Source organism: Rattus norvegicus, chromosome 13, assembly GCF_021556685.1.
Source record: "Rattus norvegicus strain SHRSP/BbbUtx chromosome 13, alternate assembly SHRSP_T2T, whole genome shotgun sequence".
Taxonomy (NCBI): Eukaryota; Metazoa; Chordata; class Mammalia; order Rodentia; family Muridae; genus Rattus; species Rattus norvegicus.
In genome coordinates this window covers 73,263,215-73,279,681 of record NC_141546.1, presented here as the reverse complement: position 1 = coordinate 73,279,681, position 16,467 = coordinate 73,263,215, and the positions used below count along the sequence as shown (strand labels likewise).

The 16,467-nt window shown below is 40.4% G+C and overlaps 1 protein-coding gene across 3 annotated transcripts in view; it reads right to left on the bottom strand.

The window, feature by feature from the left end:
* Positions 1–16,467, bottom strand: part of Astn1 (astrotactin 1) — a 318,227-nt gene that overhangs the window by 141,119 nt on the left and 160,641 nt on the right. For all 3 annotated transcript variants that reach the window (NM_001430009.1, NM_001170603.2, NM_001430010.1), the window contains 1 exon segment: positions 16,358–16,442. In NM_001430009.1, the coding sequence (NP_001416938.1) occupies positions 16,358–16,442 (85 nt within the window).

Here is a 16,467-nt window from a genome sequence, read left to right as displayed (position 1 = left end):
CCAAGAAAGCACTTAGTAAATTTGACCTTTTACTAGCTAAACTGGAGGTCAGACATAAACAACTAGAGCAGTTCATCTCTTAGAAGGATGTATATGACATCCGGTCTCCCTTCCTCACTTGTAGGGACAGTGGGGCACCGCAATGATTTCTTCAAATGTATTTTGCTGATGTCCAAAGCAGTTTAGTTCTCTGTATTAAAGTTCACCTACTGATCATATGATTTTCCAAAATCCAAACACTCCAAGGTCCTAGCAGGAAAACACCAACTGACAGCCTCAGGCTAGACAAAGAACTGGAGGCAACTAAGAATTGAGGTGAGGTACTTTTCTTCTGGGAAGAGTCACTCTGTTAGCTATTCAATACCAATCATCAGTGCTAAAACCATATACATACAAGTGATATTATATGGACAGAGTAGGTTGTATTAACATACTTAGTAATATATAGACGCACACATATCATATATATGTTTAACAACCAATTAAAAATAAAGAAGTCATGAATTTGAGAAAGAGTGCAAGGTGGAATGGTCATAAAGAAGAGTTGTATAGGAAAGGAAAGGCAGAGTATTGCAATTATAGTATAATTTCAAAATAATATAATTTTAAAAAGAAAATAAAAACATACTGCTAACTAATCTGAGTTTTTTTAAATAGCAGTGCACATCTATAATCCCCTCACAAGAGAGGTGGAGACAGGGGGATCCCTGAAGCTCACTGGAGTGATCGGACCAATAGAATTAGTTAACTTCAAGTTCAGTGAGAAACTCTGACTAAAAAAAAAAACCAAAAAACAAAAAACAAAAAACAAAAAACAAACAAACAAAAAAAACCAAGGTGGCGAATGACTGAGGAAGATACTTGATACGAAAATTTTAACCTCTACATACATATGTACATATCATACATCACATAAACACACACACACACACACACACACACACAATGGAGGTAGGATGAGAGAGAATAGTTGGAAGAATTAGGCACTTAAGAAGAAATGTCTCAAAATAGTTATCCTATGCACAATGATGTGAAACTCCATAAAACTTAAGGTCCAGCCAGCCCACATCTGAAGATGTGATTTGTTCTCAGGCATCCACCCCACACTGTATACAAATTCAGCATATTCTTTAACCAACATGAAGCTATCAGAGAAGTTAGGAGTGGAACATAAAAGAGAGTAAATCCATTCTTTTTTTCTTCCAAGGACAAAACTGCCCAAATAGGTGGAAGGCACAGGGAACCATATTTTTCATTCAGCCCAAAGTTCTGTTTAAGGATCTGTGTTACAACAGTAGAATGAGTTGCCTCATGAAATACCATCATCCCTGTCACTAATGATGTTCAAACAGTGGCTGGAAGGCCATCGGCTACAAGGAGTGCTCCATGGAGTGGCTCATGGGATAGTCTGACCTTGAGGTGGGCTCCCACCTCTCAGCTTCTAGACTTGTCAGTGATCCAGCTGATGCACTCCTGTTCTTGTCCCTAAAATTAGATATGTGACTCACCCCTTCCATGAGAGAAACTCAAATTTAATAAGGTTTTATATAAGACCTGTAGTTACCTTTAGAGAATAGAGGCTTGATTATATCTTCCCAAACCATACCCAAACTTCGTAATCCTAAATTGGTCACTGGCTTTGTCCAGGAAAGAGTGATAAGATGAACACACCCTTTTCATTTATCTGACACCGGTTGACTGAGTCCCTAAGTTCCTGGCAGTACGTTAGGGTATGATATTGCAATGACATATGAAACATTATTTTCTCCACTGTGTAATTTGCATTCTGGTGGTATGTTTGGCTAAAGTCAGCTGCCAAATTGACATCAAGATTGCATCATTTGGTAAAAGATCAAAGAGCACAAAATAGGTCACAACTAATGTGAAAAACGACTTTAGCATTCAACCGTATACTGATCCAGAACATACAAATTTATGAATATTATTGAGTACATCACATCTTATTTAGGTCTTCTCAATAATCTTTCTGATAATTTTATTGAATAGATAACATTTTTATCCTTAATTACAGTGAAATCAAGGCTTATAAAAGCCACAAAATTACCCCAACATAACAGCTTTTTACATAAAAGAAAGATTTGAGCCTATGTCTCTCCGACTGCCTTCCATTATGTTATGCCATCTCCCATAAAGGTTAAACATTAACAAGTCAGGGCTAGGGAGGGAGCTCAGTGGTAGGGTGCTTGCTTAGCAATGCAAGAGGTTCTGAATTCAATTCCTAGCACCTAAAATATAATAATAAAATGAGTGGGTAAATATCAACTCTAGTGGGTAGGAGGTATGCAGTTTCCTGGCTAGCCGGAAATAGTTTGACCAAGTGTATGCAGAGTGTTAAGAATACCCAAGACCATGTCTCAGAAATACTTCTGAGTATGTCTCAGATGACCTTGTCCCTAGATCAAGTAACATGAATAAAATAGGCAAGTCTGTGTTTCAGATGTGAAAAATATGTTACTCACTGGATAAGGGCTCTGAAATTTGCCTAGAGCAAGGCCCTGTCTCCATGTTTCATTCACCTTCTATAGGTGCTGCATGCACTGTTCTAAGACGACCATGATGGCTGAATGCTGGCCGTGATGTTGCACTAACAATAGCACAAAGATACTCAGCAACCAACGCCTGTCCCCACAGACAGTTACAGCCTAAGGCCCCTCAGTATATATCTAGCTGAAGTGTTGTTTTTACCTGAATTGGATAGAGGCCAATAGCACTTACTATGCTTAGGCCTCCAGCAAGGTCCCTCTAGTGACTTGCTATCCTCCCCAGGATGCTATGTCATTCTGAGAGATTCTCAACTCAGAACACATACTTACTGTTTGACTCTAACCTCAGCTCTGTCCTTGGAAATCCAAAGCTACGTTTCAGCACTGGCTGTTTCCATCTTGAGTCTCTTGGGGATAACTGCCCTTGAAGTGTTTGACCAAATAAAGCCTTCTGTAGGGACAATTATGATTTTATATTTTTGCCTGTAAAATGTGGACAAAAGTCTTCCCTTAAAGTTTTGAAGTGAGAATTAAATCTCATCTAGTAGTGTGTAAGTAAAATTGATGGTCAACTTCACACGATTTAGAAAGACCTTTTACGTAAAAGATTTGAGCCTATGTCTGGCAGACTCTGTCTCTTCCGTTATGTTTTAGAAAGACCCAGGGGATGAACATATATTTGAGGGATATTCAGGACCTAGGTAACGGAGTTAGGAAGACCATCTTGACTGGAGGTGGTGCCGTTCCTTGGGCTGGGGTCCCAGGCTACATAAAAAGGAGAAAGCTAGCTGATGACTACTAGTTATCTCTCTCTCTGCTTTCCAACTGTGGATGTAATGTGAGTGGCCACCTTTGCTTTAACCTTTCCCACTATGTGTCCCTTCCAACAGTAAGCCATAATAAGCCCTTCCTGAAATTGCTTTTGTTAGGTATTTTGCCACCACAACAAGATAAGTCACGAATACAAGTACTTTGAAGAGTGGCTGCAAGGTCCATGTGAAGGCCTGTTCATTTCTGTGAATATTATCATCACACGTGTTATGCCTGTGCCCACACAGCAGAGGACAAGGAACGATTTAATAGTAGACATGTGTAGTTATGATTCACTGGTAATGTCAGTTCAACTCTAGGTAGGCATTTCCCAGAGTTGACTATGTTCCCTCTGGTGACCATCTCACAAAAGTAAACACAATTCCACTTAAATCCAGTGTTCTCACATAATTATAAAGGAAAGAGTCCCTGCTGTATATCAGCATGGATGGACAGACTCCATGCTGAGAACTAGCATCTGGGAAGCCCGGTGGGAGACTTGCATCTCTAGAGCTAATTGGGCTAATGCAACCTCAGGGTTTGTGTAGCTGTTTGTAGCCTCATTTCACATCTTTACAACAGAAGTCTAGGGACTCCAGAACGCAAAGGTCTTCAATCCAAAACCCAAGCATGAGTGGCAGGCTTGGCATTGGCTGTACCCACTCAAGCCCTCACACAAACCTCAGCAGGGGAAACCCTGTGGAAAGGTTAATAAACTCGGCAGGAAGGAGACCACTGAGAAAGGAAAAGGTGATGCCAGTTGTTGAACTCCACTATGGTATAATGGAAACAACCTGGATGCCAGCATCAGGGGTTAGGCCTCTGTGATACTGACCAATGTACCACTGAGTCTCAAATAATAATAGTGTGTGTGTGTGTGTGTGTGTGTGTGTGTGTGTGTGTGTGCATGTGGCATGTGGTGTATTATGTTGTATAGTGTGTATGGTATGAGTGAGTGGTATGTAGTATGTGTGTGTTATGTGTAGTATGTAGTATATATGTGATGTGTGTATGCCTATGTGTGTATGTGGTATGTGTGATGTGCGTGGTGTGTATGTTCTCTCTCTCTCTCTCTCTCTCTCTCTCTCTCTCTCTCTGTGTGTGTGTGTGTGTGTGTGTGTGTGTGTGTGTGTGTTCATTTCAGAGGATGAAATTTTAGGGGACCTGGATTCTTTCCTTTTGCTATTTTTTTCTATGGATTTTTATGGCCATACACATTTCTTTTATTATATGAAGGGAAACAAAAGATCCAAAATGAGATATGCAGTGACAAAATGTTTACTTTCTAATTTTTGAAGTTATATATATATATATATATATATATATATATATGTATATATATCAGTTAAAGCTTAGGAAAATAATTATGGCATGAGTGATTGAAAAGAAATCTAAACTACTTGCTTGTCTGGGAAGAATAAACCATGAGATTACTTTTATGGAAATTGCTTTCCCAGAAATTGTAAGTGGTATAAATATCACTAATTGTGCATCTCTTTTTTTTTTTTTTTTGGGTTCTTTTTTTCGGAGCTGGGGACCGAACCCAGGGCCTTGCGCTTCCTAGGTAAGCGCTCTACCACTGAGCTAAATCCCCAGCCCCAAATTGTGCATCTCTTAACAAAATGCACTTTGTAGGATTTTTGTTAAGACATCACACACATATGCACATGCGCATGCGCGCGCACACACATAGTTTATTTATTGATTTCTATTTTGGGAAGGTATGTGTAAGTGTGTGTGTGTGTGTGTGTGTGTGTAATGTACGTACAGAAACGAGTGCAGGTGCTTGTGGGTGTCAGAGAATGATGCTGGTGTCCTGTCTGTCAGTCTCTGACGTATTCCTTTGTGATACGTCTTTTACTGAACCAGGAAGTAGTGTAACAACCAGCAGTCCCCAAGGATGCTCCTGTTTGTATCCTGCACAGTTCCCGTCACATATGGCCATGCCCAGGTTAGCTGTGGGTTTTGTGCTGGGACTTGAACTCAGGTTTTTGTCCTTGTTCAGAGAGTGTTCTCACCCTCCAAACCATGTCTCCAGCCTCTTATGGTGATACATTAAAAAAAAAAACTATTCAGCTTGGTGTTTAGTCTTCCATGGCAATAAATGAGAAGAATTAATTAGCACTGCATGAAGAATTGTTCAGTATTTGCGAACATTGATGTTGTACTATACCATTACAGTAAATGAGTGAGCCCCTACTTCTTGTTCAAACGGCTTTTTTACTACACTGACTTACAGAAGCGTGTATTAAAGACTTGATCTGAATGCTAGACTTAAAAACCACTTACTTCTCCTAGCTCACTAGAACAGGCTCTAAAATCGAGAGTTTCCCATAAGACATCGAGACTAAATTCCTTATGGAAATTTTTGAGAAAAATAATACACTTCAAGGATACTCGTAATCATTCCTGCTTTCCGTGACTGTAAAGGTTAGACATATTCATTGTTAAACTGTGAGCGAAAATAAACTATCTGCAAATGGATGAAGGTGGTAGCAGGGAGAACGTTCGATGCACGGGAAAGGAAATTGGAAGGAAATACACACAAGTGGCAAATGGTAATGGTGGTTTTTGTAAACATGAGATAATAAGCAAATTTCTTTTTCTATTGATTAAAAAAAAAGGTAAATAGCTCGGATCTCCAAAGGGAAGAAAAATCATAGCAGTCATCTGCTTACTATTTTCAAACTGGAACCCAAGGAAACTGAGGGCTTGGAGAGCATTTTTAGTGGAAAACATACATGCATTCAATAGAATATATGAATTCAGGACACTCTCTGGAAAGCATAGGCAAGACATAAAACATTCATTTCTATAAAATTGAAACAATTTATCTTCCATTCTTGAGCAGATGGGAGGGTAAATTGAGGTTGATTTTTTTTCACCCTGGTGGTCATGTTGGAGGAAATATGAGTATTCCCGCCTCTGGCACTGTTTAAAATAAGTCTCACGGTGCCTTGACTGGACTACGCAGAGACATCCGTGTGGTAGAGTGTTACCCCTCCTGTGGAGGCTAGGCAGCACTGTAGGTGGACAGCTGTCACTCAAATGGGGTAGCCTGTGATAGAGATGAATTTCCTTGCCCTGAGAGCTGGAATGAAGGGAAGCAAGCCTGTTGCCCACCTACAGCGAATAATCATCCCTCCGATTATTACACGCTTTTCATCCCTCTCTCTTAAATATTCATCCAATTGATTTATCTCCAATAGGTAGTTGTTACTATACAGCCTTGTCACCAATTATGTGGTCTAGGATAAGTTATTTCACCTTTGAAGGCTCTCCACTTCCCAATCAGTAAAATGAGAATGACTTTGTAGTCACTAGGCTACAGGTTCGCTCTTATTTTCTCTGGGAGGGGATGGAAGAGTGACACGAGGATGTCCTCATTTACCACATGGTCTGGAAGGTGTTCACTTCTGACATTTTCTTAAGTTTGGTTGTGCTTCACTGTCATTTGAGAGAGAGTATTAAATGCACATACCCAGAGGCTGAGGAGACAACTCAACTGATCTAGCATTGCCTTGCAAGGCCCAGAACCCATCTGAAAGTGTTGTCTAGGATGGCTCATGCTTCTAATTCCAGGACTTGGAGAATGGAGGCCAGAGCATCCCTGAAATTTGCTGGCCAGTCAATCTAGCCTAATTGGAGAGCTCCAGGCCAATGAGAAATACTATCTTAAAGAGGTGGACAATATTCTTGAGGATGTCACCGAAGGTTGTCCTCTGGTCTCCTCATGCAAAAGCATGTGCACCCATATTTATGCATACACATGCATCCCTCCAAATGCCTATTAAAAACCAATTAAAAATAACAACAGTAATAGTCTACAAACTAATAAGGCCCTCTCAAAGATCAATGAAATTGAAACCATCAAATGACAAGGTCAGAAATGCGATATATGAGTAATTGTTCCATGGATGGCACTAGCATCCAGGAGCCCCTCACTTCAGCAAAGCTTTCTTTTAGGACAGCAACAAGTGACCAAGATGGTTATAAGTGTTGCTTCTAAGAAGGAAGCCAAGGGCTTTATTAAAAATGACTTACGAGTCAGTGGTAGCTCAACAAAGGCTGTTGTGCAGGTTAGATACACATAGTTTGGTCCAGAGGTGCCATGCCTTGGAAAACATAGGCCAGGTTAGCCTATCTACAAGGACAAAGTACCTCACTAGACTCAGGTGACTGGCCATACAGTTTTCATCTAAAAATGGTCAAATAAAACCTTCTTTCACCTGATAAAATCCCTAAGAGTGAGGTCGAGAGTTTTCCAAACCATCCTGTCGTCAGGGGATGAGTCCACCTTAGCCTTAGAGTATATCCTAGCATGTGTGGGTCACTTTCAAGTTCTGGCTTGCTTATTTGGGGGTGTCCTGGGGATTGATTTTCAGTGGAATTAGGTTGCAGAAAGCTTCTACAGATAAGGATCCAGAAGATTTAGGCTTCGTTCCAAGAGCTTCCTTCGTTTATTCTAACCATGAACTAAAAAGGAATATGTCAGCAACATTGCCTTTGACTCCTGAAGGAAGAGGGCAAGACAGAGAGAAGTGGTAAAACAAAGCCAAACAAAAACAGAAGGGAAGTGGTAAAAAAGAAAAACAAACTGGCAAATAAATTCATTGAAACCCTTGTTAGGAATTAGTGACGATGATTAGACATGGGGGCGAGGAGCTAATGGGAAGATAATCCCATTTGTGAATGACATGGCAGTGACAGGAACTGGGCACAGACATTGAAGTCTGGGCTGGAGGGCAGGGGAGGAGGCACCAAAGATAATGCAGCAGCTGGTGGCTTTGCTGTGGGTTTTATCTGAAGGGTTGGGGGAAGGTGAATGGTCTTGGTGACACAGAAACAAGCAAAGTTGTAGGGTAAAAAAAGACCAGGTTGGGAGCTATAAAGAGGTTCCCCAAATTCAGGAAATTTTGTTACCAATAACTCTAACTCTACCTACTGTCATTTTTTATTGGATATTTTTTATTTACATTTTAACTGTTATCTCCGTTCCCAGTTTCCTATCCATAAACCCCATATCCCATTGCCCTCCCTCTTCTTATGAGGGTGTTCCTCTACCCAACCACCCACCCTTTCCCACCTCCCTGCCCCAACATTCCCCTACATGGGGGTGGGGGATTGGGGAGGATGAACCTTGACAGGACCAAGACCTTCTCCTCACACTGGTGTCCAACAAGGCCATTCTCTGCTGCATATGCACCTGGTGCCATGGGTCTGTCCATGTGTACTCTTCGGATGGTGATTTAGTGCCTGGGAACTCTGGTTGGTTGGTATTGTTGTTCCTATGGGGTTGCAAACCTCTTCAGCTCCTTCAAACCTTCCTCTAACTCCTCAAATGGGGACCCCGTTCTAGGTTCAATGGTTGGCTGCAAGCATTTGCTTCTGTATTTGTCATGCTCTGGCAAAGTCTCTTAGGAGACACCTATATCAGGCTCCTGTCACCATGCACTTCTTGGCTTCATCAATATTATCTAGTTTTGGTGGCTGTATATAAAAAGGCTGTATCCCCAGGTGGGGCAGGCTCTGAATGGCCATTCCTTCAGTCTCTGCTCCAAACTTTATCTCCTTATCTCCTCCTATGAATTTTTTCCCTTCTAAGAACGACTGTAACATCTGCACTTTGGTAATCATTCTTCTTGAGCTTCTTGTGGTCTGTGGATTGTATCTTGGGTAATTTGAGCTTTTGAGCTAACATCTACTTATCAGTGAGTGCATAACATGTGTGTGTGTGTGTGTGTGTGTGTGTGTGTGTGTGTGTTTGGTTTTTGTTGTTGTTGTGGTTTGTTTGTTTGTTTGTTTTTGTGATTGGGTTACCAAACTCAGGTGATATTTTCTAGTTCCATCCATTTGACTATGAATTTCATGAAGTCATTGTTTTTATTAGCTGAGTAGTACGCCACTATGTAGATGTACCACATTTTCTGTATCCATTCCTCTCTTGAAGGATATCTGGGTTCTTCCCAGGTTATGACTGTTATAAATAATGTTGTTATGAATGTAATGAAAGATGTGTCCTTGCTATATGTTGGAACATCTTTTGGGTATATACCCAGGAGTGGTATATCTGGGTCCTCAGATAATTGTCTAATTTTCTAAGGGGTCTCCAGACTGATTTCCAGAGTGGTTGTATCAGCTTGCAATCCCACCAACAATGGAGGAGTGTTCCTCTTTCTCCACATCCTCGCCAACATCTGTTGTCAGCTGAGTTTTTGATCTTAGCCATTCTGACTGGTGTGAGGTGGAATCTCAGGGTTGTTTTGATTTGCATTTCTCTGATGAATAAGGATGTTGAACATTTCTTTAGGTACTTCTCAGCCATTCCATATTCCTCAGCTGAGAATTTTTTGTTTATCTCTGTACCCCATTTTTAACAGGGTTATGTGATTCTCTGGAGTCTAACTTCTTGAGTTCTTTATATATATTGGATCTTAGCCCTGTATTAGATGTCGGATTGGTAAAGATCTTTTCCCAATCTGTTGGTTGCCATTTTGTCCTAAGAGAGTATCCTTTGCCTTACAGAAGCTTTGCAATTTTATGAGGTCCCATTTGTCGATTCTTGATCTTAGAGCATAAGCCACTGGTGTTCTGTTCAGGAAAATTTCCCCAGTGACCATGTGTTTGAGGCTCTTCCCCACTTTTTCTTCTATTAGTTTAAGTTTATCTGGTTTTATGTGGAGGTCCTTGATCCACTTGAACTTGAGCTTTGTACAGGGTGGTAAGAATGGATCAATTTGCAATTTTCTTCATGCTGATCTCCAACTGAACCAGCACCATTTGTTGAAAATACTGTCTTTTTTACACTGAATGGTTATAGGTCCTTTGTCAAAGATCAAGTGACCATAGGTGTGTGGGTTCATTTCTGGGTCTTCAATTCTATTCCATTGATCTACCTGCCTGTCTCTGTACCAATACCATACAGTTTTTATGACTATTGCTCTGTAATACAGCTTGACATCAGGGATGGTGATTTCCCCCAGAAGTTCTTTTATTGTTGAGAATAGTTTTTGCTATCCTGCATTTTTCTAAAGAGTTTCATAGATGGTCAATGAAGTTCAGATTGAGTCCTAAATCCAGCATGGAACTAGAGCCACACAGTGGCTACTAGCACAGCTGTGAAGAGGTTTTTTTACCTCTTTAAATGACACACTTGTAGCATGTAGACCTGAGTTCATCTCCCTAGAACCTTAAGCTGGTCTTAAGGGAGTACATCAATAATCCCAGCTTTGGAAAGTAGAGACAGGTGAATCCTAGGATTTGCTGTCCATCCAGTTGGTAAGCTCCAAGACCAGTTAGAGATCATATATCAAGCAGTAATGTGGAAAAGCAATTATGGAAGAAACCTAAAGTCAGTCTTTGGTCTACATGCCCATGGACATACATGTGTATATGCATATGCAGTGTACCTATACAAGACAAGTATACACACACACACACGCACACACACACACACGCACACACACACTAGATTTTGTGAGTTTATAAGGAGATATTAATCCTTATCATATTGGATTCCCTGCCTAAGCAGAACCTACTGGATAAATAAGAATGAAGAAGTTGCAGGAACAGAAGAAGTATAAGCACCTGGACAATGTCAAGGTCATCTTAAGATAGTGTGGACCGTGTATGAATAAGGGGGTCAGTATCTGAGGATGTCCTCTAAAAGGTGTCATGTACGGAGTGGTTCTGACAGTTTGTTCGGGAATGTACGTATGAACACTGAATGTCCTGTTCCACAATTGATTCTTGATCGATCAATAAACATGCTAGCAGTCAATGAGCTGGAGGGAATTCCAGTTTTTCTACAGGCTAGCAGATGAGAGAGTAGAAAGGATTTCACCATGTTTTGGAGGGAGAAAAAGTCATCCACCATGTGAGATTTTGGGTGAAGTGGCCATCGGCTACTTCCTCAACTAGGCCTGGAGTAGCAGGCTAGAGATTAGAGACCAGTTGAGCTGAGGAAAGATTTAGGGTCCTGAGCTAGGACTAAAAGTAACTGAGCAATGAAACTTGAGGGTAAATGTATGGTGCTGAGCTGGGAGTGAAAAGAAGGGCAAGATGACCGAGGAAGGCTTAGAAGAGCCTGGCCATTGAGTTAAAGCTTGTGTGTGTGTGTGTGTGTGTGTGTGTGTGTGTGTGTGTGTGTGTGTGTGTGTGTGTGTGTGTTTCGAGTGGGGCTGGTAGCATGATCCACCTAGAGTTAAGGCAAGATAGTAGGAACTACATGCTAGAGTGTCATCTCCCTGGGCATCCATAAGAAAGGAGATGTTCTGTGAGCAGGGTCATTCCTGACAATAGGTTTTAAATCGTTGGAAGAACACCTGCTCATTTCTCTCAGCAGGTCTCTCCCCATCTCATGAGTTATCACTCTGTCTTTATCCTTCAGCATGGAAACCCAGTGATATTTTACCTTTCTCTATTGGAGAATCTCCTTGGTGTTGTCCTTGGCAGCTGAGATGGCAGAATAAGTAATCAGACTATTATTTATCAGGAGCCTCCAAAAGCACGAATTTAATCTAATTGTGGTATTCTGAAAGATGTATTTAGAGACCCTTGAGTACACTTTTAATTTAACGAAAAGTCATTATTACAGCCTTTCTTAATAACTCTAAAGTATCTAAACAAATTTGGGTGTCTCTTTTCTTCTCTGATCATGTAAATCAATCTTGCTTGCTTCTTCCACACTCATTTACTGCTTGCATTTCTCATTGGTGAACACTTTCGATTTGTCTTTGCTGTCCTAGCAAACAAATACCAAATGCAGCCTCCAACAGGTTCAAGCTGTGTCATGAAGCCACAGTGATGGGAGGGCAAAAAATTACCTAGAAAAGTCACACAGGGAAGACGGATGACACAGAAACCATGGTGATCTCTCGGATGCTTCAGCCCTGGGTTTCCTCCCTGGCAATTGAATAATACAAAGCATCCTGACCAGGAGTGCTTGATTTTGTTGCCAGCATCCAAGATCGAGGATGTATCTTCAAACATTTCCTGTTCTTTGAATAACCCATTTGAATCTCTTATTCACGGCTTTCCTTAAGTAGTCATGAAACTAATTTTACTTTTAATGAAAATGTTCTTCTTAGGCAATGAATTCTACTGTTTTATAATTTTCCACTTGGACCCCTTAAACTGTGCAACTCGGAGCAGCTGGCTTTACCATGTAGACCAATACATAAATGTCTCACACTGCTTGCTTTCTCCTGGGCATTGCTGACAGGATTGAGTACTAGAATTATGTATTTCAAAGACTTTAGACACAGGTTCTTTAATTCTCAGCCATTCTCCATTTGTCTACTTGTACCTATTATCTAGCTTTTACCCACTTTAACTTTTTCTCCTGGCCATGTGCAAGAGACTTTTAAACTAAATCGAACTATTCATCTACCATTCCTGTAAACCCATGCTCCTTTACTTAGTAAATACAACAATTAAAAAAATCTGGCTTCTCCATGAAACTCTATTATAATTCTTCAACCTTATCTAAGTCACCAGTTAACTCTGCTCTCATTGACCTTTGATCAAAATCTTTCTCCTAGTAGGTCTTAGAACTATTTGTAATTGTTCATTATATGTTTATTTTCCTATGTGGACTATTAGTTATCCCAGGACAGAAACTCTACCTTGCCTTTAGGCATAGCAACCACACATGTTCTTCACCCAAAGAGTAAGTAAGGGGATGAACATTTACCAAAACATAAATGAATTGACGAGTAGATGATAGGATATAGGAGTAAGAGCCATTCTTTAAACAAACTGGATTGTTCCTACACACACTCACACACTGCACAATCATACAGATACTACCTATTTACATGTACTCACGCTCACACATACCCTATACAACCATACAGACACTATATATTTACACACACACAGTCATACACACTCTGTACAATCAGTCACTAAATATTCACATACACGTATACACTCACACACTGTCCAATCACACAGACACTACATATTCACATACACTCATACACTGTACAGTCATATAGACACTACATATTTACATACACTCACACACAAACTATACAATCATACAGACACTAGGTATTATATATAGTCACACTCGCAAATACTGTACAATCATACAGACACTACATATTTATTTACATAGACTCAAAGTCTCAGATACTCACATTTACACACAGTAAAATCATACAGTGCATATTTACATACACTCAAACATAATTACATTCTCTCTTTCTCTTTCTCTCTCTTTCTTTTACAGAACTATATGAGCTAAAGCAGGTAGCAGTTGCCTAACATTTCAGATGTATTCATCTTCCTCACAGAAGTATCTATTTGTAACTTTTTTATATGAATATCCTTGATTAATTTTCTTTTTTCTCTGAAAATCACAATTGTTTTTTGCCACATTTCCCTTGGTTATCAACCTTAGATTTCTCACAAATGACTTCATCCATTAGTTGAGATGTATTTGGGTTTTCTGCCTAGAATAAACCTGCTGCAGTCTTAATGGACGCCATATCAGAATGTTAAGAGGAAAACGTAAGTACTCCTTATGTGGGCTGTTCACCTTCACCTTCTAGAACATTCAATGAAAATTCCAGGAAAATCAGACTTATCATTGATTTTCCCATAACGCTCTAATATGTATCATCATTTAGAAATCTGTCAGGCAGTTTTCAGTTCAAATGATAGTCTTTACGTTCAAACCAATTTCAATTAATTTGGGGAAAATCATCTAAAGAAACATTACATTAGTTTGGTACCCTGACTTAAATCACGATGTATGGCATCTTCTACTTTCCACTTACGGTTTTATTTCAGGAGGAAAACCGCATCCATTTGTCTGGCGTCGTATTATAAATATGAATTCAAGCTGCTTATCACTCCAATGTCCTCAAGATACTCACTCCTCTCCATCCTGCTAATAGTTGTTCTATAATTTTATTATTGTCCACAATGAGACCTCATAGACATTGACGATCATAGAATAATGGAAATTAGAGATGGAAATGACAGATTAGGTGTCTTTGTCTATTTCCTGGGGCTAATGTTCTCGTCAGTCTGCAGCTCAATGCTTTAGTCTATTTTGTTTCTAAGGACAGCAGTGCTGGCACCTCTTCCCTTTACCCCTGAGGCTCTTGTCTGCATCCTAAGACTGTCTCTACATCCAGCCATAGGGAATAACAAAGGCTTTGCAATTACCAAGTGAAGTCAGGCCCATCCTCACACAATATGTCTACAAGGGTAGGGATGTGGAAGCTTGAGCGATTAGCCACCAAATCCAATCACAGGCAGAAGGCCAGGCTGGATCATTTAGAGCAAATGTGAAATGATATCTCGTAGTTGTTTTCTTCGGCGGCAAGATTGCAGGCTACGAGATAGAGAGGTGGTTATCCATCACCTTTTACAACATTTAACTCAGTAAGAATGGTCAGCTAAGAATCGCAGCCATCACACAAGCCAAAGGGCTGGCTCCACAGCAACTGTGCAAACAGCTCAGAGGGAATAATAGTCAGGGGACATTGCAGAATTTAACCAGTGAAATGCCATTCTGCATTCATATCGTACTTGACAACATCTGTTAGCCAATCCTCTACTCTCTTCTCTAGACACTTTTCTTTAAAATTTGTGGGTTGCCTACCTGATAAAAGCTCACATTCTGTACAAACCAAGGCATTCTTCATTCTCACTAACACAACAAATCCTGACATTTGGACTTCCCTAACTTTTCTGACCTGTGATCCAGATTTCCTTTTCCTGACTTCATTTACTCTTGTCCTTCTCCCTTAACTGGGTTCCAGAACATTTGCCCTCTTCCACAGTGAGGGGCATCTATCACACCTTGACTAGTCATCGGCTGGCTAAGTCATCAGACTTGAGTTCTTCTCGCCCCTTATCATAAATCACTCCCCTGGGCTCCTCAATCATTTTTATTGCTCTTCTCCAAACGCTCACCCATTTGTCACCATATTTATTGCTTTGAGAGTCCAGAACTGCACTCAATATTCTAGGTTTGGTCTCATCGGGATCCCGTACAGGGGGCTGATCACTGACCCAGGAGTGAGAGTTTCTATGGCAATGTCAGAAATGACATTGGTTTTTGGTTTTTGTTTGATGGTTTGTTTGTTTGTTCATGTTGTCAGGCTGCCAACACAGATCTAATTTGCAGTCCAATCAATCACTCACCCACATGCCTTTGCCTTGATTTCCTTCTGATTCTCCCTATCCCATTGATTGCTATTCTTAGTTAGTATTTATTGAACCTTCTCTCCATTTGCCTGATGCTGAAAGCAAGCTCTCAGAATTCAAAACAAGACACAAAAACTGCTTTTTAAAAAATCATCACAACATGAAACATATAGTGGTGATGACTCCCTAGTGATATAGTTTAATTTCATTGAATAATAGAGTTAAAACCTACTAACATAGTAAATTTATGTTATGTATGTTTTATTATAGTACAAACATTCAAAGAGTGTAACCAAAAAAAAAAAAAGGAATAGATAAAGTAACTACTTTTCTGAAGTACATGTAGTTATGGGAAAATAAAAGTCATACGAAGAATGGTAACTGGGGACCAGGCACAAATGTTCTTCCTCAGCGCCAAGCACTGCCTGAGTCTTGTAAGTCACCCCTGCTGACAGTGTTGCTGGGAACATTTTTGGTTTTGACTCCAATCAGTTTCTCTCAGGACTCATCAAGCTCCGAGAGCTACCGCAGAGTCAGTTCATCTTCACGTGTCTCAGAGAGCTAAGTTCTGCCTGAAGAATCGTCATGAATGGAGGTAGAGTAGAAAAGAAGAAAAAGGCAGCTTCATTTTCAGATCCCAGCTGGGGGCTGCAGGGCTACAGTCAGAGGCATCATTTCCTGACTCGTAAGTGGAAGAGAAGGTGACATGGACATCATCGGCATGGTATGACTATGGAAAGGTACAGTGACACTTTTACTACCAGACTGTTCAGAATACAGCCACCCATTAACTCTGCTTCTCTGTGTACGGTTGCTCCCATCATGTCTGAGTGAGAGTGCACTGACTTAGGAAACTGCCGAGTTATCTCACTTACCCCTGGTTGGTCCCCCATTCATTCCGAATGCAAAGGTGCTTGTGGACAGGATCCTTCATGTAGCCTTCATAGCACAGACATTCCCCTTAGGATCAGGGTAGGAGGAAGAG